Source organism: Bolinopsis microptera, chromosome 2 (genome assembly GCF_026151205.1).
Source record: "Bolinopsis microptera isolate Bmic1 chromosome 2, MBARI_Bmic_1.0, whole genome shotgun sequence".
Lineage (NCBI taxonomy): Eukaryota > Metazoa > Ctenophora > Tentaculata > Lobata > Bolinopsidae > Bolinopsis > Bolinopsis microptera.
In genome coordinates this window covers 20,380,581-20,407,140 of record NC_087073.1, presented here as the reverse complement: position 1 = coordinate 20,407,140, position 26,560 = coordinate 20,380,581, and the positions used below count along the sequence as shown (strand labels likewise).

Sequence of the window (26,560 nt, the reverse complement as noted above, 5' to 3'; positions counted from 1 at the left end):
TAAGAAGTTGCGTATAATTGAATAATACTTACTTGATACTTGATAAGGTCTCCTCAATCATTCGAGTGGCCTGCACCAAGGAATTGCTGCTTATGTCGTATCATCTCTCTCCAGTGCTTGCGATTTCCTGCCAACTCACGGACCTTATCAAATACAATGTCTGAATCTCCTGTAAATGTTACTGCGTCTTCCAGGACACAGGTTCGCCAATTCTTTCTTGGCCGCCCACGTGATCTTCGGCCGTGAGCAGGTGTCCAGTCAAGTAGATACTTTGGTAGCCTGGTGTCCGGCATTCTAGAAACATGTCCAAACCAGCGAAGACGGTTGGCACTGATGTAGGTTATAACCGGGTTTATTCTTGCCCGCTCCAACACTTGAACATTGCTCGTCCGGTGGAACCACTTAATTCGAAGGATTCTCCTCAAACAGTTTTGATGGAAAACTTCGAAGCGATGTAGTTGCTTTGAGGTAGTGTTCCAGACTTCGCTTCCATAAAGTAATATTGTTAGAACCGCTGCAACATATATCCGTATTTTGGTGTTAGTTTGGATATTGCGATTCTTCCAAATATTACCGAGCTGATTGAATGCTCCTGAGGCTTTCTGGATCCGTGCAGACAAGTCCCGGTCAATAGTCCCATCACTTGATATAATCGACCCAAGGTAAGTGAAGTTGCTGACTTGCTGAATAGCCGTGTCTCCTACTTTAATGAATAATACATATAATATATAATAAATTATGATGGAGAGTATTTTGTGTATTAACTTTGCAAAATAAAATGTCATCTATAAAAGAACCACCATATTTCAGTTCTAACTTTATAAATGCATACAAACTAGGTCAAATAAAAACTTTTGACAAAATAAATAACAAAATTGTAAATAAACTAGATAACTCTTGAAAATAGCATTTTTATGGTTTTCTGACTGCTAGATTATCATTATATAAGACCAAAAATAATAAATAAAGCCGTCACTAATATAGAATACCACAATTTCGATGGTAAACTTTCATCTTTCCATGTAGAAGTAAAATTTAACAAACACTTGGTGACGTTTTATGATCTTGAAGTTTTTATCAGGTTAAGGTAAAGATCAATTATTGTAGTGGTTGGCAAAATTGTTTCACCTCTGTAACTCTCGATAACAATTTTGATGTGATTTTTTCCCGATCCATGACTCAAAGTGCCGAAGGCACAAAAGAGTCAAGGACAAGGGTTAGCGAACGGGCCGCATTTCTTGTTGACCTGGCTCTTAGCTTCTTTATTGTGGTCAGCTATCCTTTCAGAGAAACGATCTACTAACACAGTGCAAAGTGGACCCATACCTCCAGATGTTGTAAAGACTAGTTGGACAAAGGACCCTTTCTCTGACTGAAATACTCTCTCTTCATAGAGATCTTTCTTCTCTTTCTCATGCGTACTGTAGATTTTATCTAGTGGCTTAAATGTATTTGAGTCGCAATTTGATGAGTGACCCTGATGTCAAAGAATGTTCTTTCGAATGGTGCATACAGTCCAACAGCTGCTACATCCAGACGGGCTTCATCCTGGGTGTTGGTATTCCTGGAGAATGAAGTTGGTTGGACAGGCAGGAGTGGAGGTTCTATCCTTACATCCTTGCACTTTGCTTCTTGTAGGAAGAAGGCTGCAGTGTCTCTAATGGCATTGTGGTGCAAGCAAACGTATCCACCTAACTCCTGATAGAACTAATACAAGTTGTGGGCAGATCGGATCGCAGTCTGCGACTGATAAAGTACATTACAATGCATAGCAATACCTTTGGCCTTTTTCATACTATAAAGGCTGATGATCCATTTAATCGTCTAATCATTAATAAATTTTTTTTTTTCAGGTCTTAATCGAGAAATTATTCAAACAATATACACATAATATAACAATTACCCTATATAAAATTCAATATAAATTCAATAGAAAACCCTTGAACACCCTTTAAGTAGTATAAGTAAGCCGGTTTAAAGAACTGGCTCCAAATTTATGTCTAATTCTGCTATTTTTACTGCACTACTACTTTTAAACCCTCTCTCTCCTCTAAGAGCTATGATCGTTGTTCTCAATAGGTCAACTCTTACTCTCTTCCTAATAAATGTCATTGCCTCACTATATCGTTGGCCTGATTTCCTAGATAGTTTATCCGCTAACTTCTTGAAGAACTTATTAGCTTCCCTTCCCATACCCCCAGTAGTTGATAGGACTATCGGTGTAAACGTCCCATGTTCGACTTCTACAATCCTTTTATTGTATAAATTCTTTTTCTGTCTCTCGTGGCTATTGTACATAGTGGTTGGAGATCCAAGAGCCTTATTGGAAGGAGCTTGAGCATGAAATACTCTTACATCTAAAAATGCCCTTTCCAATGGGTTCCATACACTCCTAGCACTAACATCTAATCTAGCTCCATCTGCTTTGTTGGCCCCTGCAGGAAGTTCTCTCCCGTTGACAGGAATGAGGAGAGGTTCAGTGATAACATCTTTACAGCCAGCAGTTTCTAATAGCTCTGCTATCACATCTCTCAATGAATTGTGGCGGAGAGATACATACCCACCCCTTTTGCATCATTAATAAATCGTTTACGATTTCATAATAGGGTAAGGCACGTAATTTTGTCAGGGTACCTAATTTTGTCATTTTGCTCTGAAAAACTGCCTCGGCTCGGAATTTCAGCTTGAAAGAAAAGGTTTGTGTATAAAAAGAAAGCTTAGACTTTGCTGAAACTGCTCCTACAAAGTTTAAGTTTCTAGCTCTTTTGCATCTGTGTCAAAAATGAAGGCGAAACTGTTAACCCGAAAAATAAAGAAGATCCTTAAGGTTTTCTTAAGGAATTTTCAAAATTTTGATTTATTGCTATTTCAAAAGTAATTGAGCTAGCTTCATGCCATTGCATATTTCAAATATCTTCTACAGCAGAAGTATACGTACAAATTTTCAATTCTCTAGCGCAATTATTGTTCAAGTTACAGAGGGTGACAAAATTAGGTTCGATTTTGCCAAAAGTACCTAATTTTGTCAAAAAAATCGACCTTTTTCAAATTTCTTGTAAATCACAGATTGTGTTGAAAATGGCCTTATACAACTATTCTGAAGTTTTTTTGGCCATAGGATATGTATAAGGCACTTATAATAGCATAACACTTATAATAGCATATTTTCGCCGAGAAATATAGATGATCTAATCTGATTTTTTCAATCTAAAATGACTAAAAAAATATTTGATGAAATTACTAAGCAAGTGATCTATCTACAGACATGAAAATTTCAACCTAGACCTAGAACCAATCGTTTTTTAAGATGCCAGTGGTTTCAGGGGCATTTGGGGGCTATTTTCTAAGATTAGATACCCAAAAAGTGTCATCTTTTCATCAAGCTACAAAACTATGAAAACATCATATCTTTGGGATTTTTGAGGTCAATGTTGGTAAAAAAGCGCTCGAATGATGCATCCAGGTAGTATAAAATACCAAGAAACGGTTACTTTTTGCACAATCTTCAAGTGACAAAATTAGGTTCGGGGTGACAAAATTAAGTAAAGTCACCTAATTTTGTCATTTTTTCAAAATAATTTTTTTGAACATCTTCAACCCCAGCAATTTCTATCATTTTTGTGTTAGAACTTGCCTAGACTGTCTACTATAACATGGTGGAGGTTTCATCTAAATCGGAATTTCAGAAGAGGTTAAAACCCATGGTTTATATCAGGCAGTCGGAAAATTGCCAAAAAATGACAAAATTATGTGCTTTACCCTAGACATTTCAGGAAATTTATTTGAATGAACAGTAAAACATAAATCAAATGTGTCAATGGTAAAAAGTGTGAAAACTGGCCACGGACCTAAATATTACATATCAATCAATTACAATTCATTAACATTACCAATATTAAAAACTGTCCAAAATATCTAAGAAAGTATTCTCTAGCCAAAGGGCTCAGCAAAAAAAGTTGTATTATATTTATTTTAATTCATTCATGCTAAAAAATTAATTAATAAATATACATTGCATGAAGTTTAATATGTAAATATATTGATTCACGATGTCAATCCTTCGCATCTCGCCGATTTGCATAAAATCGGTGGTTGCGATCGGTGGTTGCGAGAAGCACTATTGGATGCGCGCGCGCGACCCAGTAGTACATCGCGCGACAAGTGAATATATGAATAAATTTGATCTAACTAGAGCCTCTCGCTTGCAGTAGCGCACGAAAGTCTATTCTACTTGTAAAACAAGCGTGTCATGCAGTACGCGTCTAGACTCATGGCTATGTGAATATAATAATAAAATATATATTTATGAGCTTTCATGACCATTACCAATATTACAAATTTCTTTTAATACTTGTGGATAATATAATATTAATACATGATATGATTATATATTAATATTATTATTAGAGATAAAGATATTTATTATTTGATAAAATCTTATAATTTGTCCAATTTTAAGAAGGGGCCCAAAAAGGGAAGGGGGCGCCAACAGGGGGGACGCTTTTTCGGCGGGTTGCCAGCAGGTTACTGGGCCGCGCTCAGCCTGTCATTCCGCCTAATCTCTATTATGTTTATGAACATAAAAGCCTGATGTCCCCACATCTGTGAAATGGTTATTGTGAAATGGTTATTTTGACTTTAGATATTTGAACCAAATATGAATTGATATAAACAGTTTAGATTTGCATTTGGAGCCACAAGGCAAAGGTTGATATTCAAATTTTTCTCCCAATATTGGAGATAGGGAATATATTTATTTTTGAACGGTTGTTTTTATATTATTATATAGGGTCATTGTGACAATTATGTGTACAAAACATGCCCCACTTATTACGAAACGATTTACTGCTGAAAAGTCTGATTTTTGGGATAATAAATGTCAAATTGCTGTCAGAGAGAGGAGAAGGGCAAAACGAAAAGCCAAAAAGTATCCAGAGAATGATGAGTTTAAAACTACTCATTTTGAAAAATGTGTTGACGCAGAAATCACTATCAATCGAGCTAGGGATGGCTACTATGATAAACAGCTCAGTTCTTGCAAAGGAGACTCGAAAGGGACCTATAAAGTCATAAATAAACTTTTAGATAAGGAATATGGCTCCAACAAATTGCCAAATGGTGAAGATATCGAAGTGGCTGCCAAACTCAAGACTTTCTTCGATCAAAAAGTAAAGACCATTTACTCTAATATTGAGAAGGAAATTCAAAACACTTCCCTAAACGGTCAAGGTACCAGTGACTCTACTTCGATAGATAATGCAAAGTGTAGACTTAATCAGTTTAAGGAAGTCTCATTATCAGACCTTGAAACCTTAATTAAGAGTCTTCCCAATAAATCAAGCGTACTCGATGTCATACCAATGTGGCTCTTCAAGAACTGCTTACCCGAGCTTCTCCCAATCATCCATTACATCGTGAATGAATCACTAAGAGTCGGAAAGTTTCCATCTGCCCTAAAAGAAGCATCTATTAGGCCTGGACTCAAGAAACCTACCTTAGATGTTGATGAGCTGAAAAACTATCGACCGATTAGCAATCTAACTTATCTGTCCAAAATACTAGAAAAAGTAGTTCATTGCCAATTAAATGAATATGCTGATGTCAACAACCTGTTTTCCCCATATCAATCAGGCTATAGAAAATTCCATAGTTGTGAAACTGCAGTTACCAAAATACATAATGATATTCTAATGATGATTTTTTTTTTTTTTTTTTTTTTAAAACAAATTTAAATTTTGGTATTTATTAATAACAATCAAAACATATCATATCATAAAAATAAAGCCGCGCGTTGGTTGACTGCCTCAGTATGGTGAATAATTTAAGCTTGAAGGTGCCCTGCGCATTTACAGAACATTATGCGGCGATCACATGATCACGAGGACCTGTGAGCGCCAAATTTAATTTAAACTTTCTAGAAATCGTACATCACTTCGAGTTACTCATGCTTTTGAATTATAGGAGTGCGGATTGTCATGTATTTTATTCATTCATACTTAATCGGTTTAAAGCTGTATATTTAGAGCTCACTATTGTTTGAACTATGAAAGCAGAACGTAAATAATGGACAATATACCGACGACAATACCAAGGACCCGAGTGCCGCATTGACTTTTCCGGATCCGTTTGACAGCAAATCGAATGTTGTGCTTCTACTCTTAGATCTATCAGCTGCTTTCGACACCATAAACCATAACCTCCTTCTTACGAAACTCAAGAATGCGTATGGTATTACAGAACTAGCACTCAGCTGGTTACAATGTTACCTTAATAATCGCACATTCAAGGTTAAAGTAAAAAAAGCCACATCTTCTGAAGGCTATCTGGATATTGGTGTACCTCAAGGATCCATTTTAGGACCACTACTGTTCATATTGTATACCAGAGATCTTGAAGAAATTGTCACAAAATATGGTTTCTCGATACATTTGTATGCAGATGACACACAGGTGTACTTTACTTTTGATGTTCACAGTTCTAATCCTGATTTAACAGCTGTGAAAAATTGCTTTCTGGAGATAAAGCAATGGATGACAGTTAACTTCCTAAAACTGAATGATGAAAAAACAGAGTTCATTGATATAGGACCATATGTCAGCCCAATCCAGACAATGGATTTAGGAGACCTCTCAATCTGCCCTGTTAGCAAGGCCAAGAACCTGGGATTCCTTTTCGATCACCAAATGAATCTGGACTCTCAAATAAATGCTGTCTCCAAAGTATGTTATTTGAATCAAAGGGACTTAGCAAGAATCGGTTCGAAGCTTTCCCATGACCTAAAAGTTCAGCTAGTTCACTCCAATATCCTCTGTTTCATAGACTACTGCAACTCAGTCTATTATGGACTAACAGAAAAGAATCTTCATAAGCTACAAAAGATACAGAACAATGCTGCTAGATTTATCTTTGGTCTTTACGGAAAAAAGATACGTGAACCTATCATGCCTTACCTCAAAAAGCTCCACTTTCTGCCTGTTCGGTTCAGAATTAAGTTCAAAATATCACTTCTGGTCTTCAAGTGTCTTAATAACATAGCCCCTCAGTACTTACAAGGACACGTCAATCTAAGGGAAGTACGAAGACAAAGTTCCAGACTAGATGATGACTTTTATTTGTTGAAAGTTCCTCCTGCTCCTCATTTCAGACGAACAGATGCTGCATTTATGTTTTGTGGACCAAAAATTTGGAATGAACTACCCTACTCAGTGAGATCATTATCATCTGTAGAATGTTTTAAAAATGCCCTAAAGACGTTTTATTTCCAACTAGCTTTTGATAATATTTCTAATATTTGTCCATAATGTCTGAACTGATATGAAAGTGCATAATTTTGGTAACTTCATACAAATATTTGTTCATAAAATCTGAACTGTTTAAAAAGTCCATAATCTTGCTATTTCAACACTAAGTCTCGCTTGAATGACTTTAATGTACATCTTTGTTGGGTATATTTTAATGTCGAAGCGTGTAATAAATGTTAGAATTTATTTATTTATTTAATGTATATTGTTTGAATAAGTTGACTTTTAAAAAAATATGAATTGATTGTGGGTATAAAATAACATTTTGTTTTACTTTAAATTTTGTTTTACTTTCAAGTGTCACCCAATCACCTCATCAAACGTGATGAATAAACAAATCAACTGAAAAGCTAGAACTGTCATTTTTCTAACTACCAAGTGTATTTTGAAAGACCAAACATAATTTATTACAATTTAACACAATCTGATCATTCAAAATATCTGAAAAATGCAAGAATGAATGTTCATTTATTCCCCATAAACATAGTTTAACAATGATGTCACTTGTGTCTCCCTTCTTGTCCAAATAGAACATATTGCGTTATAATTATCTGATGAAATATTAATGGTGCTCTCCGGTTTGAACAGGTTGTAATGTCTATGTATGATATGCTTGCTAATGATGATAAATAATGAAATCTTCAGGTAGCCAGCTGCAATGGTTCATAAGAGATCATCGTTCTCTGAGGACGATGACTCTGCAGAAGATGGTGATGAGGCAACTAAACCTGTTAGTAAGCGTTCTAAAATCATATTACCAAAAACACCGCGTGATTTTGATGAAAATGTTAGATCAGTAGAAGATCTTAAAGTTGATTTTATTGCTGCTATTGATGCCCATCTTAAAGGATCCGCAGTTTTTGCAGTATATGATGAAAAGGTGCATTGTCTTCTTCCTCGCTTACCACTAGCAAAAGTTCCCAATATTGGTGTAATACCCACCCCTGTGACTGGGAGAGTTTTCAAAGATTTGCTAAGTAGTAATGCGGATTTCTCACCTGCTGATGAATTAAAGAATTTTGTTTCCCTTGACAGCAGCAACATAGAATTGATAAACAAAAGCTTTACCAAGGACTTAGAAGCTCTTTCAAACCAAGATATTATTCACAAGCTTGGAATGAGTTCTAATATCAAAGTTTATACCAAACTTCACAAGCTTTTTGTAGGTGGGATTGGTTGTAAGCCCTGTCTATTACCTGAAACTATGCCTAAAGATGCTTTTGGAGTCGTTGTAGTAATGTTACCTTCAATTTATGAGACAAGTTTCAATGGAAACATCAAAGTTACGTACAAAAATCAGAGTACTAGATTTGCTGTGAATAAAGACAATGTTACATCTAGTTGCTCATACATAGCCTTATTTTCTGAATGCTTGCTAGACTTTGGAGAGATAACTGATGGACATTTAACTTGCTTAGTATATCACATGTGTCAGAATGAGGAACTTGGAGTAACACCTGCTCCATTTGATGAGGCTCAAAGCATTGCTACTATAAGCAATCTTCTAGAAAGTTTCATGTTTTCAGTTGATGTTCCTCTGTTATCCTGGGCTCTTCAAGGGCACAAGTATGATGATAAATATTCGTCTGGTTGGACTAAAGGTAATTATAGTAAAAGTTCCGAATCTTTTATCAGCAATGAGGACTGGTTAAAGGATCCTGATAGCAGAGTACTTTCTCTGATAAGACAAGTTTTAGCTCATGACAAGGAGAAACAAGGCAAAAGAAGATACCATCTTTATCTCTCTATTGCTGACCTTACTATTTATAAATCATCAGAGATACCTGAGGAATGTACCTGTGATTGTGACACAGATGGTGACTGTAGTCAACATCCTATAAAATATGAAGAAATTCGAAAATCATTAAATTTTAATAAGTTTTTACCTTTGACCGCATCAACTGTTAAAATCAACGAAAACTTTGATTGCAATTGCACTGAGCCTGTGAATCAGATGATAAATTTTAACATGGATGAAGTTGGATCATCTTTGTGGTGTAAGTCTAAAAGTCCGAGATTCTACGAACATTTTTCATTTGTAAATGTATATTACAGCAGATTCTCCTTGGTTTTTATGCGTACTGACTGTGCAGTAGAAACGAAGTTCAAATCAAGTCCTAAAGAAGGTCTCTTTCATTTAAAAGAAATAGCTCAACAAGAGGACTCATTAGAGGAAGCCAGGAACGGACTACAAATTGTATTGCCAATAGGCGAGGAAATGGATAAAGCTTTTGATAATACAAATGCTCTAATAGAAATTGTACACATCTGTGGCATATTGAAGGAGAAACAAAAATTTCTTGAAGCACTTTCAAAGCTTGAAAAACATGATCTCACAGAAGCAGATGGATTTGCACTGAAACTTGCTGATGCTATGAAACAGCTGGGAAATTCAGACTGTGTATCAAAAGCTTTTATTAAGTTTATCAAAAGCCGTGAACCATCAGATTATAGCAAAATCATCAAATGTTGTGAACTGAATTGCAGTATTCTAAATCCAGTGCAACTGACAGAGGTTCTTCTAAAATTGCTACTGACTAAAAAAGATGAATGGGAGAATGAAAGTTCAGGGTATGTCGATCAAGCTTTTATAAAATTTATTGATAGCTGTGAACCACTCGATCATAGCAGGATCAAAACGTACTGTGAACTGAAAAGTGGTCGTGTAAGGAGAGAAGTAGGATATTTATACTTTGAGAATCGTACCAAAACATTGGAATGGGAGATGAAAAATTCAGACCAAAAACTTTGTCCATTTGCATTTCGTTATGTTCCAGAAATCATGACATTCATGATAAATGCAAAAACTGTAACTAGCCAAAATATGCATCTTTTATCAAGATGTCTGATTCACCATCCCCCCTTTAATAAGCTGATTAAACTGGCTATCGAAAAGGACTGTTCAGTTGCTTATACCCAATTGTTAACTCAAATAAAGACAGTGGTTGTGATCAAGGAAGCGACAGAAAAGGAAAACTACAAAGACATCATCCCTAACGTTCAACTTCTACAGATTAACGGAAAATTAACTGACTGTCTGGGGTATCTTGATGCACTTCTGCCGTTCATGGTTAGAGCAACTGATTTATTTAACCTCTGGAAAAGTTACCTTGTGAAATGTAGCTCACCAGAGAAAAGTGTTTTAGAAACGCTTGGAAGGAGGATGAGTGAGCTCATGATTCAGGGCAATGTCCCTGAAAAGTGTGAGTGATGTTTGTTATTGTGATTTTTTGTCTGTGTGGACACAGAAAATATTTTTATAATGCAAATGAATTTAATTTTAAAATTGGTAACCACAATATAATAAAACATTTTAATGGGTTTATATTTTAGCATTTCATTGAAATTAATTCATTGTTATTAAATTCTGATGTGTGTCTCCCTTCTTGTCCAAATACAACATAACATTGCGTTATAATTATCTGATGAAATATTAATGGTGCTCTCCGGTTTGAACAATGTCTATGTATGATATGCTTGCTAATGATGATAAATAATGAAAATTTCAGGTAGCCAGCTGCAATGGTTCATAAGAGATCATCGTTCTCTGAGGACGATGACCCTGCAGAAGATGGTAATGAGGCAACTAAACCTGATAATAAGCGTTCTAAAATCATATTACCAAAAGCACCGCGTGATTTTGATGAAAATGTTAGATCAGTAGAAGATCTTAAAGTTGATTTTATTGCTGCTATTGATGCCCATCTAAAAGGATCCGCAGTTTTTGCAGTATATGGTGCAGTGTTGGCACATATTTTTCTTCCTCGCTTACCACTAGCAAAAGTTCCCAATATTGGTGTAATACCCACCCCTGTGACTGGGAGAGTTTTCAAAGATTTGCTAAGTAGTAATGCGGATTCCTCACCTGCTGATGAATTAAAGAATTTTGTTTCCCTTGACAGCAGCAACGTAGAATTGTTGAACAAAAGCTTTGCTGAGGACATGGAGACTCTTTTAAACCAAGATATTATTCGCAAGCTTGGAATGAGTTCTAATATCAAAGTTGATGCCAAACTTCACAAGCTTTTTGTAGGCGGAATTGGTTGCAAACCCTGTCTATTACCTGAAACTATGCCTAAAGATGCTTTTGGAGTCGTTGTAGTAATGTTACCTTCAATTTATGAGACAAGTTTCAATGGAAACATCAAAGTTACGTACAAAAATCAGAGTACTACATTTGCTGTGAATAAAGACAATGCTGCATCTAGTTTCTCATACATAGCCTTATTTTCTGAATGCTTGCTAGACTTTGGAGTGATAACTGATGGACATTTAACTTGTTTAGTATATCACATGTGTCAGAATGAGGTTGGAGTAACACCTGCACCATTTGATGAGGCTCAAAGCATTGCTACTATAAGCAATCTTCTAGAAAGTTTCATGTTTTCAGTTGATGTTCCTCTGTTATCCTGGGCTCTTCAAGGGCACAAGTATTATGATAAATATTCTTCTGGTTGGACTAAAAGGTGATTATAGTAAAAGTTCCGAATCTTTTATCAGCAATGAGGACTGGTTGCAGGATCCTGATAGCAAAGTACTTTCTCTGATAAGAAAAGTTTTAGCTCATGACAAGGAGAAACAAGGCAAAAGAAGATACCATCTTTATCTCTCTATTGCTGACCTTACTATTCATAGAACAGCAGAGGAACCTGAGGAATGTGACAGTTATTATGACTATGATCATGACTGCAGTAGACAACATCCTTCAAAATATGAAGAAATTCGAAGATCATTAATTTTCAAAGGGTTTTTACCTTTGACCGCATCAACTGTTAAAATAAATGAAAAATTGGATTTGAATTGCACTGAGCCTGTGAATCAGATGATAAATTTTAGCATGGATAAAGTCAACTCAACTTCGTGGTGTACCACTAAAAGTAGATCCTATGATTCAAACTTAAACTACAGCAGATTCACCTTGGTGTTTATGCGTACTGACTGTGCAGTAGAAATGAAGTTCAAATCAAGTCCTAAAGAAGGTCTCTTTCATTTAAGAGAGATAGCTCGACAAGAGGACTCATTAGTGGAAACCAGAAACGGACTACAAATTGTATTGCTAATAGGTGAGGAAATGGATAAAGCTTTTGATAATACAAATGCTCTAATAGAAATTGTACACATCTGTGGCATATTGAAGGAAAAACAAAAATTTCTTGAAGCACTTTCAAAGCTTGAAAAACATGATCTCACAGAAGCAGATGGATTTGCACTGAAACTTGCTGATGCTATGAAACAGCTGGGAAATTCAGACTGTGTATCAAAAGCTTTTATTAAGTTTATCAAAAGCCGTGAACCATCAGATTATAGCAAAATCATCAAATGTTATGAACTTAATTGCAGTATTCTAAAACCAGTACAACTGACAGAGGTTCTTATAAGTTCGCTTAATACAAAAATAGATGAATGGAAGAATGGAAGTTCAGAGTATGTCAATCAAGCTTTTATAAGATTTATCAATAGCTGTGAACCGCTAGATCTTGACAGGATCAAAACCTACTGTGAACTGAAAAATGTTTGTACAAGGACAGGAGAAGGATATTTATACTATCAGTATAAGTATCGTACCAAAACAGTGGAATGGAAGATGAAAAATCCAGACCACAAACTTTGTCCATTTGCATTACGTTATGTTCCAGAAATTATGATATTCATGATAAATACAAAAACTGTAACTTTCCTAAAAATGCATTTTTTCTTGAGAAATCTGATTCACCATCACCCCTTTAATAAGCTGATTAAACTGGCTATCGAAAAGGACTGTTCAGTTGCTTATACCCTATTGTTAACTCAACTAAAGACAGTACATGTGGTAAAGGAAGCGACAGAAAAGGAAAACTACAAAGACATCATCCCTAACGTTCAACTTCTACAGAGTAACGGAAAATTAACTGACTGTCTGGGCTATCTTGATGCACTTCTGCCGTTCATGGTTAGAGCAACTGATTTATTTAACCTCTGGAAAAGTTACCTTGTGAAATGTAGCTCACCAGAGAAAAGTGTTTTAGAAAAGCTTGGAAGGAGGATGAATGAGCTCATGATTAAGGGGAATGTCCCTGAAAAGTGTGAGTGATGTTTGTAATTGTGACTGTTTGTCTCTGGAGACGCAGAATGTGTTTTTAATATGGAAACGAATTTTATTTTTAAAATTGATAACCACATATAATAACATTTTGATAGGTTTATATTTTAGTATTTTATTAAAATATATTCATTCTTTCAAAGTAATATGGGAATTAAAAATTCGTATTTTCGGGGGCTACCCTGCACCGCCCTCTCAAGACTGTAATAGGCCTTAATTTCCTGTCTGTAGTATTGTGATAATAGAAGACTAAATGCTGTTCCTTAAATTATTTGCAAAGATATAAATCTTACAAAATAATAAAAGATAAATGCAAGCTGCTGTAATTTTACAGTCTGTTTTATTGGTTATTTTGTTTCGGTTAAAGTTGTTATCTTTTTATCTCAGCGATAGATACAATTTTATACAGATCGAAGCTTATATTATAAATTAATAGTCTAACCCTGCAGTTCCACGGCTCAGTTTTGCAACCAGATTTGCTCACATTTTTTCTCACATTTTTGCGACCGGAAATGAAATTCAAAAATATTTCTCCGCACGGAGAAATATTTTTGATATGACCCAAAACTCTGTGAAAGCAGTTTTAACCTGGGCGCTCCCGTGGGACATTTCATTATAATGCGCCAACGTGCGCGCAAATCTGCTTGCAAAATACCAACCGTGGGAACGTACATTGTAAACAAAACTGCCATCCCGGAGTTTTGCCTTTCAAAACTCTTTTCGCGGAGTTTTGTGTCAAATCTGTCGCAAAACTGAGCCGTGGAACTGGGCTGTAATAGTGTTGACCTAATTTGTTTAACTGGTCATTTATTTTACGTTTTTTACTTATTGATGACTTTTTATCGGTTAATTTTTCCAAATTTAGCCTTTTATCCTCGAGAGAATAATGTGATCTTTTTACAATTTTAGGCTATTTATTTCCAGTTTTATTAGTAATTACCCCTGCTCAATTCGATCTAGCAATACACTACTGTATTCTAACTATTCAGTTGTATGACTATTGTCTTCTTTAGGTAGCCAACTTTGTACTAAAATTTTAATTTATTAATGTTCTATTAATTTCAACTTTTCATATAACATCATGCCTATTTTATCAAACCTGTTATTTATTTTATATTTTGATTCGTCAAAAATGTCAAATTGAATGTCAAAATCTTAAAAAACTATTGTGCTAGTTTTAAATAAACTGTTAATTTGCAGAAATACTGAAACATATTAAGTTGACATATAGTTAAGCCCAAGAAGCCACTGACTAATCACATTATCACAGGTTATGACTTAGTGTCTGATGTTATTTTAGTTTGTGATAACTAAATCTTATTTCGATGGCTGAGTCAGAAGTGGAGGTAAGTTTTATTTTATCCCTATATTTTGTCAGTGTATCAGGTGCCACAACCAATGGTGGGAATGGTGACACAAGTTGCTCTGATATGCAGAGATACTGACTTTTTGTTCCAGTAACTCAATAATCAACACAATTGCAATCTAACCATTACTGTTAATTAACAAGTTTAAAACGTGCTCTCACCAACCCCCCCCCCCACAGAGCCTCACAGAGCTGTTCAGATGTTTCATATGTATGCAGCCTCTACAGAGTGCCCGACTCTGTCCCCACTGTTCCAAACTATGCTGTGCTCCATGTGTCGAGGTATGTCTTACAGTATTCCGTTTGTACATCATCTTTAACTGTCGAGCTTTACCCCGCTGCAAGCTGCATGTTTTGCGTAATAAAAACAATAATAATCTATTGTAATAGATGTGCTTATCACGTTTTCGTGATGAGCTTATACTATTGACCAACGTGTTTTCAGAGATGGTTGCTAGAACAGCGTCAAGAATGTCCTCATTGCAGGTTGATATTTCATCAATTTTTCGATTCTTCCCTGATTGAATACCCTGATTTCACCGCATCGGAAATAAGCTGGAATAACCTTATTTATTCCTCAGAGAGCCCCTGCAGCGCGGAGAACTGGTGAAATGTAGATGGGCTGAAGAAGTAACACAGGTAATACTCCTTTTTAATTGGCTCTTCCATCCAGCATCATTGGCTGGCTAATCGAGTAATTCAAATCATGTTTGGGTATTCGCCAATGAGGGCGCCAAAACAAATGTCTCTAAATTACTAGCTAACATTGACCAAATCTATATGCAAATATCCATGGTTATCGTTTTGTACGCCGCGCGCACATGCGTGCGCTGCACATTTCGTACTAGACTAGCGGCTTAATACCATCATTACCGACATGTCGATTTCATGCTCTAAGTCACTAAGTAAGTCAGCTAACTCTCATCACGATAGCTCGATCGCATACCTGACATGAAATTGAATGAATGCACCACAGAAAACGCACTATAAAAGTGGAGATAGAGCAATAACAAAAACGGGTCATTAATTAAGACAAGCCCCGCCCTGCATCCATATTATCCAATAATAGTAGTGTTCAGTTCGCGGCACAGCGTCCAGCAATATGATATTGCCAATATCGCCGACTAATTTCAGAATTTCAGCAACTTGAATCCATGCGATCTCTAAACCACGAGTCTAAAGCTATGGAGAGACAGCTGGAAAGAGATAAGTTAGTCACTTGCAGATATCACATTTCTCTTAACACTGCATCATATTATTTAAAGCATGAAAGAAGCAGCTGATACTAAATAGCATACATTTTATCGAGGTACAGAATGCAATGGAAAACTAAATAGCGTGTCCCCTTATCACCGTGTTTGCTCTTTAGATGGCGACATTTCGACAGAATTTTATTAACTTGCCGAATTTAAGCCTCGAAATTGCAGAGGTGGAGTAAGGGTTCGGGTAAGAACTTAAGCTATCAGTTAAGGATACATTGGGGTAAGAGCTAGGGCGGGTTTTTGCCCGGATTCTATTTCAAAGATAAAGTATGGATCATCCAATCGTATGGAAATCATCTTTAAATCCAAATCACGCATTCTTGAAGTATGAACTTGACATGTTATCTTACATCGAGAATATAACTTTCATGAGCCTTCATTAGAAGTTCGTCGACAAATTTTTATCGGTGTCTTGATCCTGTCTTTTTCTGATAAACCCTTTCCGCAGTTTCCTTATATCGTCGTCCTTCACGTCCATGAAAGAAAGGTGTCTTTTTGCGTGTTTTTATGAACATTCTTATCATTTGAGTGTGAATTTAGTGGATCTGAAATCATAATTTCAATGATATTTACTTGATTTTGAATTTCTCTGATAGCACAAGTTTGCATCTGAGTGTATAATCGTGTTTTGAGGGTTCATCAAATGCAACAGGTTTTCCCCATTCTAGGGATCGTTTATCAAATTTTGAATGTCGACCGAATATCTGATTACACAATTCAATTTATAAAACAACGATCAACCTAATAATGGGTTTCGACCTCTTTCCCTATTCAATAATAAATTATTAAAGCAAAAACTTCAATGGATGGTTACCGTAATGGGTGCCACATGCCTAGCATGACATATTTACCTACTTACTTGCACTTGTGTAGGTCTGTAGAAGCATTAGTATCGGGCGTTGCCTGCTACAGGCTATCCCGAAACTAGAAGCTTGCTTTAATAAATCAATAATAAAGTGTAATTTTAATAACTATTTAAATATTTTCACCGTTTCAGATGCGTCCACCACGAAGGGGAGAAGTTATCAGTGTTCTGTATTTCCTGTCAAATGTGCATCTGCCACCTCTGTGCACTCTTCGTAGGCCAGGTAACTCTCACCTTCTTAAAACTGAGCAGCTCTCTTGCTATACCTGCACCCTCATATTTAATTAATTAGCAAAGAAATAAACCAAAAGGTTCATGTGTATTATATGAGGCTCAGAAAGACATAACTCTTAGCTATATGACGTATTCTTATTACTGCTTTTCATTAACAAATGAGACGAAGCCTTACCATGACATTTAGTCAGGGTTTCAACTCACTAGACTAGGTTTAAATATTCTCATCATATTATAAAATTTCGTTCTTGTATGACTGAAATATCCATTGCTTTACTTAAACTAAACCTTAACTGGGACAAAGTAAAATGCTTCTTTAAAATCGAACTCATAACGTCCCAATATTCACCATATTTTCTGGCTCTCCTCAACTCTTCCTCTTCCATCCTCGTCCCCACAATTACCCACCCTGTCGTCCCCTTACACTCGAGCAGTACACCAAGTCAGCTCCAACTAATGAGGATCACTAATCCTCCCACCACGTGGCCGAACCAGCCTCTACCTTATTACCATGGTGACTGAACTTGTAACTATGGCTAAGGAGCGCCAAGAGTCTGAGACTGACAATCAATTAGCCCGACACTGAGTATTGTCTCTACTTAAACCTGATTTTTACCTGTCTACAGAACCTGCTTGTCATTGTCAATTATTGATACGTAATAAATTAGGATCTGCTGGTTTATTTGATCATGCTACGGACTTGTTTTGCACAGGATAGGGTACATGTCATGTTTTATATATAATCGCCGTTCTGCTAAACTTGATACCCGAATTGAGTACCATTGTCCTTATACAGCATAATGACGTGCCGTATTTCTCATAGTACTCAGCATTCCGGCACTTCATTTTGCACCAAAGCCAAATCTTTGACTTTTGCTGCAAATTTGTTAAGAGTTAAAAATGTGCATACCAATGTAAAACTGTTTGAAATCGACCGTACTTCAGTAGCTGTGTTTCCGTGGTTCGTCGTCATCCTTGACCGATTATAGTGATTGCCTTGCTCAATGTTCTTGGCATAAAGTACCCTCGCCATATGGTATTTTATAATTTCATTTTCTTGATGAAACTAAGAAATTTGATCCTTGACGGCTAATACTGTCACACTATTGTCTCCCCGTTCCCGGTTTCACTAATTCTGCTACGGGACTTTACTTCAATTATACCGCCCGTTTGTTTTCACCACGAATTAATAACACTCTCCCAATGCACGTATTGAAACTTAAGTTACGTAACTTTAATACAAACCAACTCTGTCCTTTGTCAAGCTAGTGAGGAGATTATACTGGATTTGGCATTACCGATATTACCCTGAAGAATGTACTCGATATTGAACCCTCCGCCCCATTATGCTCTACACAAACCTTCAGGTGCCCAACGAGTAGTTGTCCGTTTTTAGAACAGTTTAAAACAAATTAGATCTTTTAATGATGATTTCATGCACATCACTTTGTGAATTGTGATGCTGTGTTTTGGAATTGTGCACAATCTGGATTTGTTTTTCTGAAAAGGCCCTTTCGTAACATATTTATGCAAGTCACTGCACCGTGCGTGCTTTTCCATTGACATTGTCATTAAACTTGACATGTTCCATTCGTACTCCGAGTTTAAATATTACGATACGATTTACATATTCAACTTTCTGAATTTTTAGTTTTGCATAGCTGTGCTCTTCTACAATTGTTAGCAACAATATACATAGACTATTGAGATAATTTTGTATGTCATGCGGTCGTCAAATAATGTAGTTCAGATGTATTATGATCTAATCAATGCACGCTGCTTTTCTGTAGCAAGATGACGGAGGTTCTGGGAAGAGGGCGCCTATCCCCCGATGAGCAGCTCAAGATGCGAGCAGACCTCTTTGCTAGAACCTGTCTGAGTTTCCCCTCGTACTACTCGTTTAGAGAGTGGGTGGGGCACCCCGTCAAACCACCTGAAGTAACACCTCCCTCCCGTGCTACCCTCCAACGGTCTGTTAGAATCAAACACAGTCTCCCCGGACAACAAACTGTGCTCCTTCACTGTCAGAGCCTGGTTGTGGAGCACAAGACCAGCTCCTCCGGGGGTGGTTTTAAGAAGATGGAGTGCAAGAGCATGGTGATCGAGTGCTCGAGAGGCCACAAGTGCTGTAAAAGACAGAAGTGCTCGAGAGGCCAGAGGTGCTGTAGGGGACAGAAGTGCTGCTCTGAGAGCGAGAAGGTCCCTCACAGACTCTCCTGCCGCTCTCACTACCCCCATGTAAGGTTTACTGAGTTTATTTCCGTGCTGCGATAATTGTGAAGTGTGTACCCTTTCAGGGGCTCTAGTTTCCTTTCACATTTTTACAATTTAAAAAATGATTTTACGTTGCTCTGGAGAAATTAAATTTATGCTAAACCCTTGTCACGTTAAATCAATATATATATTTATATAAATTATCAAAAATAGGCAAGTGTCTTTCTAATTGAGTCTCCTCAATCTGCGAATATTCCAGAATACCAACTTTAAATCTGTGCTATTTCGGGGTCACTTTACCTCCACGAAGCCAAGGTGAAGGACTGCTAACGCCACCGGGTGAGGGTACCACAGCTTTACCCGTTGTAGATGATATAACATCACCTTTGATTCTCGATATCCACCTCCTAATACTGGTCATCCTGAGCCAATATAAGACAGGGTTGAGTGTGGCGTTTAGTACAGTACACAGTGTCTTACTGATGGGCAGGTGGTACTCGTGCAGGAAGGGAGGTGAGAATATTGGGCCAGGCAACTCCCAACCCAAGATATTATGAACAATAACGATGATCCGCATGGCAAAGTAAAGCGAGTTACACATCAGGAAGAGAGCTGTGAAGTATGCGATTGTTGTCGTTGCTCGCTTGTGTGATTTTTTAGAATATTCGTCTGATTCGGAGTCAGTTCTGAGTTTAACAAGGCACACTATGAAGCTGACAAATGTGAAGATAGGTGGTAGGCCTATCTGAAGCGCTGTTATGGTGGGGGATATGACCTGGGCCCAGACTCCTGGTCCATGTGTAGCAGCACAGAACGGGCCGATGGACAAATACTTGTATTCGTTCCAGAGCCATTGTAGAGATTCGTGCAGGAGCTCTACGCAGACGTACACAATGAAAGAAATGAAGATAGCACGCTTATTGAGCTTGAAAAAGGGAACTGCTAGAGCGATCGTTCTGGAAACGCTGAGAAGCAAAACCAAAAACATGGATAATTTCTGGAGGAACAAGAAGAGAACGGTCCAGCTGACACAGACCCAAAAGTAACTAAACCACTTGGGATCTCGACCGTACAACATAGAGATAGTAGACGGGATATGAGCCAGAGTGGTGAGGATATCAACACTGCAAATCCGAACATATAACCCACTTGCTAGGTCAGTTTTAGATCTGGTCGTTGAGAAGTATTTGAGAGCCAGGATGTTTCCAGGAAGTCCTATGGCCGTGCAGGTGAAGAGGAGTGTAGCTAGGATGTTGTCGTAAGTTTGACGAGAGGAGCCCAGTTTGTTGGGAATGTCAAGAATGTGGCTGTCAGAGTCGTTCATATTCCTTGAAATAGTAAACTTGCTCAGTATATCGCCCGGTTATTATGATATAATTTAGATACAAGATAAGATATCTTCAGTCTTCACATTCAATTTAGTTAAAAAGTTGGATAAGTATTTAATACATAACATGGGACCTGGTAATATACTAGACGATATTTTATCAAGAAACACAGAGCAAAGAGACTAGCGTCTAACAACAAGGAAATGGACGAAAAGTATTAAAACCTCAGCTATAATATGTGCATAAGTATTAAATATTATGATTACACCGTATTGTAAGTATTATGGGATATTACCCGCGATTTTTATGTAGATATCGTGCAGGGGGGTGATTAAAGACTGGAACTGCCTAGCTGTATATTAGACACAGATTTTAACGTTAAATCGACATTTTTATTTATCGCGTGGAAAGAGACAGCAGCTGTTTATAAAAGTTATTTGCTGTAAATCATCATCTTTTTTCTGAATGATTCTGATACCACAGCTGGTGGCGGGTAGTATATGTTTTAAATAAATGTTACACAACTTGGCTTAGTAACAATACAAGTCTGAGCGAGAAACACATACAAAACAAGTCCCAAAGTTGAGATCTCTCACTCCCATAAGTTACAATAACACCCCTCACTCCTCTGTGGTAAAAGATGATGTATTAACCGGAAATTAAGTTTTAATGGCAATTGTTACATACAATGCTTTGTGCAAGCTATTTACAACTATGAATGATAGTGAGACAGCATCTTAAAAGAAGTTATGAAATTATCTTCACTGTAAAAGGGAGATGTACTTCAACTTGAGAAGTAATTGTCAATTATTTCTGTTATGCTCAAATGTGTTTTTGTTGGACTATGGATTAAAATAACCCCAGCTATAACACTAATGTCCATGAGCTGGAATTTGGAAATGAATATAACATCAACACACGTGACGTAGACCTAACTCCTAACTCTCACAAATAACAGAAGTAACTCAAACGAGTGCTTCTCAAAAGTTCACTACCACAATTTCCAAACCTCCCACTTGAGTTTATCTTCCTGGTGTCATTGTATTAGATAACACTGGTTATATTGGGTTTAGTGTGGTGCAGTGTTACAATTGTTCTCTCGGCTATTGCCTATTACTGGGAATTGTTCCACAACTTTTACACACTGTTTTAGATCTAACTTTTAAATCTCAACCTGAAACATGGTGGGAGAGCGGTGCAGTGGTGTGTTGAGGGGGTAATTTCCAGTAATAACCAGGAGAACGATTAAAAGTGCACCATTATCAACCAGCTTACCATCCGGAAGGCCATTGTCCACACCAAGGTGTTACTTGAAAAGAAAGCTGCAAAATTAAATAGCTCTTATATTTTTTATATATTATTATATTTTCATATTTTTATATTTTTTATATATTATTATATTTTTTATATTTTTTATATTTTTTATATTTTTTATATATTATTATATTTTCAGCACTCTGGTCACTCTTTTAAACCACTTGATGAGGAGTATGAGGTGCACAAGAAGAAGATAACTGACGAAATCAGTGCTCTACGGAAACGACTAATGGAGCTAGATGGTATGTTGCATATTTACAACTCAATTTCACTGTGAATACTGAATATTATACACTAGAAGTGTAGCAATGATCGTAATATGTCTCAAGAATTTAAGCTATGGTTATACAATATACATGTTACTAAGTAGGGTCAGCAATGGTGAATAGGATTTTACCTCACTTATATCACAATTGCTGCTGGCCCGTTTACGCATTAAAAATCTAAATATATTATTCGTTCTTGAAACTGTGTTTGAATTTCTATTGCCAAATTGCTTCTAGTCGTGGACAATAGAAATCAGTGCTACTTGCTGATTGGGAACCACCTTTGTTTACTGGTTACTCAAAAGAAATAATTACAATGTCATACATACAAAAATATACAATAATTACAAACCTGATATAATACTCTAGGTTAGATATAAGATCTACTTTTACTTTTTTACAAAAAGGTGGGTGGAAAAATGAATCATCGCAACTTATTTACCAATAATAATAGGGATTAGGGTAGGATAAATAATTAATCATGTATCGTAACACTTATTATCATCATTTAGAGCACATTAAAAATCATAATATCAATTCATAACTCTAGACCATATAAATGTTTGAGTGACTGCGTCCGAGTTGCTGAGTTTATGAAAAATGAACTGTACATCCCTCTTTTGGTATCTAATCAACTTCTGTTATTGAGAGAACCACCAGAATCTGGAGAGCACTGAGCACTAAGGCAGTGATAATAACAGGGAGCAGCGGTGCAAAGGCCGCCATGGCCGCTCCACATGCACCACCCATTAAGCCCACAGCAATTGCAACACTGAAGCCCACTGCCCAGGGCAAACCTCTCCGCTCCGAAGTCAACAATGTCATAGAAAATGTAGCTAGAAGCCATATATAAGACACCTCCATCCGACTACATCTAACAGCAGGTATCCCAGAATCGCCGGCCATACTGCTCCGACACTGGCACGATATCATCAACATATCGTCAAGAATCTTCTTGGTAGAAATCACCTCTTCTTCTTCAGAAATCAGCTTCTTCAGAAATCAGCTCAGCAGTCTTGACGCTATGGACTCAGAGGCACATATTAGGTGCGGTAAAAAAATTCGAAATTATGCGGTACCACACCCGACTATAAAGGTTAAATGTGCGGTAAGGTGCGGTAAATTTTTACCAATTATGCGGCAAATGTGCGGCGATTTTTTCGAAATTTGTACGGGAATTGTGCGGTTTTCCTTTGCATTTTCTCAAGGACTATGGAAATTCTAAACGTATAACCGCCGCTCTTATCAAAAATAGGTCTGTTTATGTGTTACTGAAGGTGTAGTTCTTTACTAAGACCATGATTGAACCTAATATTGAGATTCAGTTATCTGAGAACAGTGACTTGATCTGGTAGAGATCAGGAGACAGTTATTTGAAGTCGCCTCTTGATAGAGTCGATCAGATCCCGTGCAGGTATCTTCTGTTTCTTGTGTGGTGAGCTTGATGATGGGTCACTGGAGAGGCCGACGACCAGGCCCCCTTATTATTAGGGGTCCCACGTAGATCAGATCATATCACCAATTAGTGACGTATAATTAGTGATGTGATCCATCAGTAGAATTTAACTGACCTAGAAATGGGCTAGATACAGGGTAGAGTTCACAGGATTTACACAGGATTTTTTTTTTTACACAGGATTAAAATTAAATTATAGATCCATTATCATGGACCGTCATAATTGTACAGAGATTAAGGGGGCAGGGGGGGGTCTTTATGAAATTTCTCTCGAAATTGATTTTATAGTTGTTTCTGATAGAGGGGAGTGATATCTAGCAGATATTTTTGGTCCCATGGTAAAATTTTGTTCCTAGCCGAAATTATTGCCGGTCAAAGGTCAGCGCTCATGTGTAATTGTATTGCGCGAGCGATTTTCAATCGCGCGCCCTGAAAATCGAGTCTAAAAATCTATCTTCTCCTACATTTTTTAAACAATCACCTTGAAACTTTCAGGATATGTTCTAAGGACCATTTAGAAACTTTTGCTCGTTTTAGAATTTCGAGATAGGCCTTTAAAAATTTTTTATTCGATTTTGAAAATCTTGGACCTGAAAAAATCGTCAAAAAACGAGGTTCAAGATTTTCAAAATCGAATAAAAACTTTTTAAAGGCCTATCTTGAAATTCTAAAACAAGCAAAAGTTTCTAAATGGTCCTTAGAACATATCCTAAATGTTTCAAGTTGATTGCTCAAAAAATGTAGGAGGAGATAGATTTTTAGACTCGATTTTCAGGGCGCACGATTGAAAATCGCTCGCGCAATACAATTACACATGAGCGCTGACCTTTGACCGGCAATAATTTCGGCTAGGAACAAAATTTTTCCATGGGACCAAAAGTAGCAGATAGATATCACTCCCCTCTATTAGAAACAACTATAAAATCAATTTCGAGAGAAATTTCATAAAGACCCCCCCCCTGCCCCCTTAATGAAAACATTCATCTTTCCTTGAAGTCAGGGCCAGGGTTATCCTTAAATCTTAATTATGACTTAATCGCGAGGTTCTCACCAAATTGATAGTAAAATTGTTTAAGTTTCGTGCATTTGAATTACGTTGACGCATATCTTCGGTGAAGCTATTTCGCTCTTCGGAGCAGCGAAGGAAATAAGTGCACACACAATTGACAGCATAGGAGCGCCTTTCTTGAAATTGAATATACTGTGGGGTGTTTGGTTGAATATTAAGTGAACTGTGGCAGTGAATATGGAGGCTCTGGTGATTTTGAGGAATTACAGTTGAGTTAGGAGACAAAATGTCCATAAGAAGTAAACATGATCTTTAAGATCTGACCGCTTGACTCGTATATCACATAAGTGGTCGCATTACAAGGGGGAAGCTTCGATTCCAAAATCGTATATCGAGAGGTAGGTACTACTAAAAGGTACGGGCTTCAGTAAAGTAAATCGTTGACACACCCTTTTGATCGCAACGTGTAGCAAGTAAACCGGAAAAAATATGTTAGGCTCATAATGATCATAATGATCATTATGCAAACATTCACATGACGATGACTCACCCACTTAAGGAATTGTGCGAGAAGATGAACAATCAACAAAGGCAAAGATGAGGAAATAAAATAATGTGTAATGCGTGTTAGGCATAAGGTAAGTTAGGCATAAGGTTAGTTAGGAGTTAATTTGTTAAGTGAAATTGAATCATGAGATTTGGAACAATGAGAACATTGATCAATTGTTAAGACAATATATACAGACACCATCTCATGAGGGTAAAGGAAATATTTCTATGAACGTAGTGATCAGGAGTGTCAGCTTTATACTCGGACGACGAGCCCTCGGTCCCCACAAAAGATAATCTTTATAATTATAGTTAAGACTAGTAGTACAATCTGTGTAAAAGAACTAATGGTCAGTCTATAAAACACATGAAAAGCAGTGTGCTCCATACCCCTTAGTCTCTAGCTTTGTTATCAAAACACGTGATTCGATCATGTGATGTTATCTCATTGTAAACAGGGTTTATTTGTTTTATTACGTGTAGTATGGTAAAGTATTAACACAATTTAACTAATAATATTATGTGAACAGAGTTGACATGTGAACTCTACTCTGTATCTAGCCCATTTCTAGGTCAATTAAATTCTACTGATGGATCACATCACTAATCATACGTCACTAATTGGTGTCATGATCTGATCTCCGTGGGACCCCGAATAATGAGGGGGCCTGGCCGTCGTGCAGCCGGTCACTGTGTGTTACAGCTGTTCGTTTCTTTAGGAAACGGTCCATGACGTTGTGATGTGATATAGATTAAGCAGATGATGTGGTGAAGTTACGAATGATAACTGATACACTATAATCGAAGTACGGTAACGACGAGGGTTCCATAACGGCCTGGGTCACGGTCCCGAAAGGGCCTGGGTCACGGTCCCGAAAGGGCCTGGGTAACGGTCCCGAAAGGGCCTGGGTCACGGTCCCGAAAAGGCCTGGGTCACGTGGTAACCGGGTCACGTGGCCTAGGCATGAGTTCCAAAAGGGCCTGGGTCACGGTCCCGAAAGGGCCTGGGTCAGGGTCCCGAAAGGGCCTGGGTCAGGGTCCTGAAAGGGCCTGAGTCACGGTCCTAAAAGAGCCCGACTTTTAAAATATTTTGGTTTTTACACTTGCAAATCTTAACGCGAAAATTTCAAAATTATGCGAAATTACGCGAAAAATGCTAGATTATGCGGAAATATGCAGAAAATTACAAAATGTTCGGAAATGTGCGGAAAACAATAAATTATGCGGAAATGTGCGGAAAACGGTAAATTGTGCGATCCCGCACCCATCGCACCTAATATGTGCCTCTGTATGGACTGAAAAATTGAGTCCAAC

At 37.2% G+C, this 26,560-nt stretch overlaps 1 protein-coding gene across 5 annotated transcripts in view; it reads left to right on the top strand.

Moving 5' to 3' along the window:
- The first annotated feature begins 14,635 nt into the window (after positions 1-14,635).
- LOC134811899 (E3 ubiquitin-protein ligase TRIM37-like) overlaps positions 14,636-26,560 on the top strand; it is a 44,146-nt gene continuing 32,221 nt past the window's right edge. For 3 of the 5 annotated variants that reach the window (XM_063819042.1, XM_063819043.1, XM_063819041.1), the window contains exons 1-7: positions 14,636-14,726; positions 14,927-15,028; positions 15,192-15,232; positions 15,328-15,385; positions 15,889-15,956; positions 17,006-17,096; positions 22,103-22,208. In XM_063819042.1, the coding sequence (XP_063675112.1) occupies positions 14,706-14,726; positions 14,927-15,028; positions 15,192-15,232; positions 15,328-15,385; positions 15,889-15,956; positions 17,006-17,096; positions 22,103-22,208 (487 nt within the window). In that variant the 5' untranslated portion in view covers positions 14,636-14,705. Of the gene's footprint in view, positions 14,727-14,926; positions 15,029-15,191; positions 15,233-15,327; positions 15,386-15,888; positions 15,957-16,462; positions 16,496-17,005; positions 17,097-22,102; positions 22,209-26,560 lie in introns of those variants that run through there. The other 2 variants (XM_063819045.1, XM_063819044.1) reach the window with 1 other exon arrangement.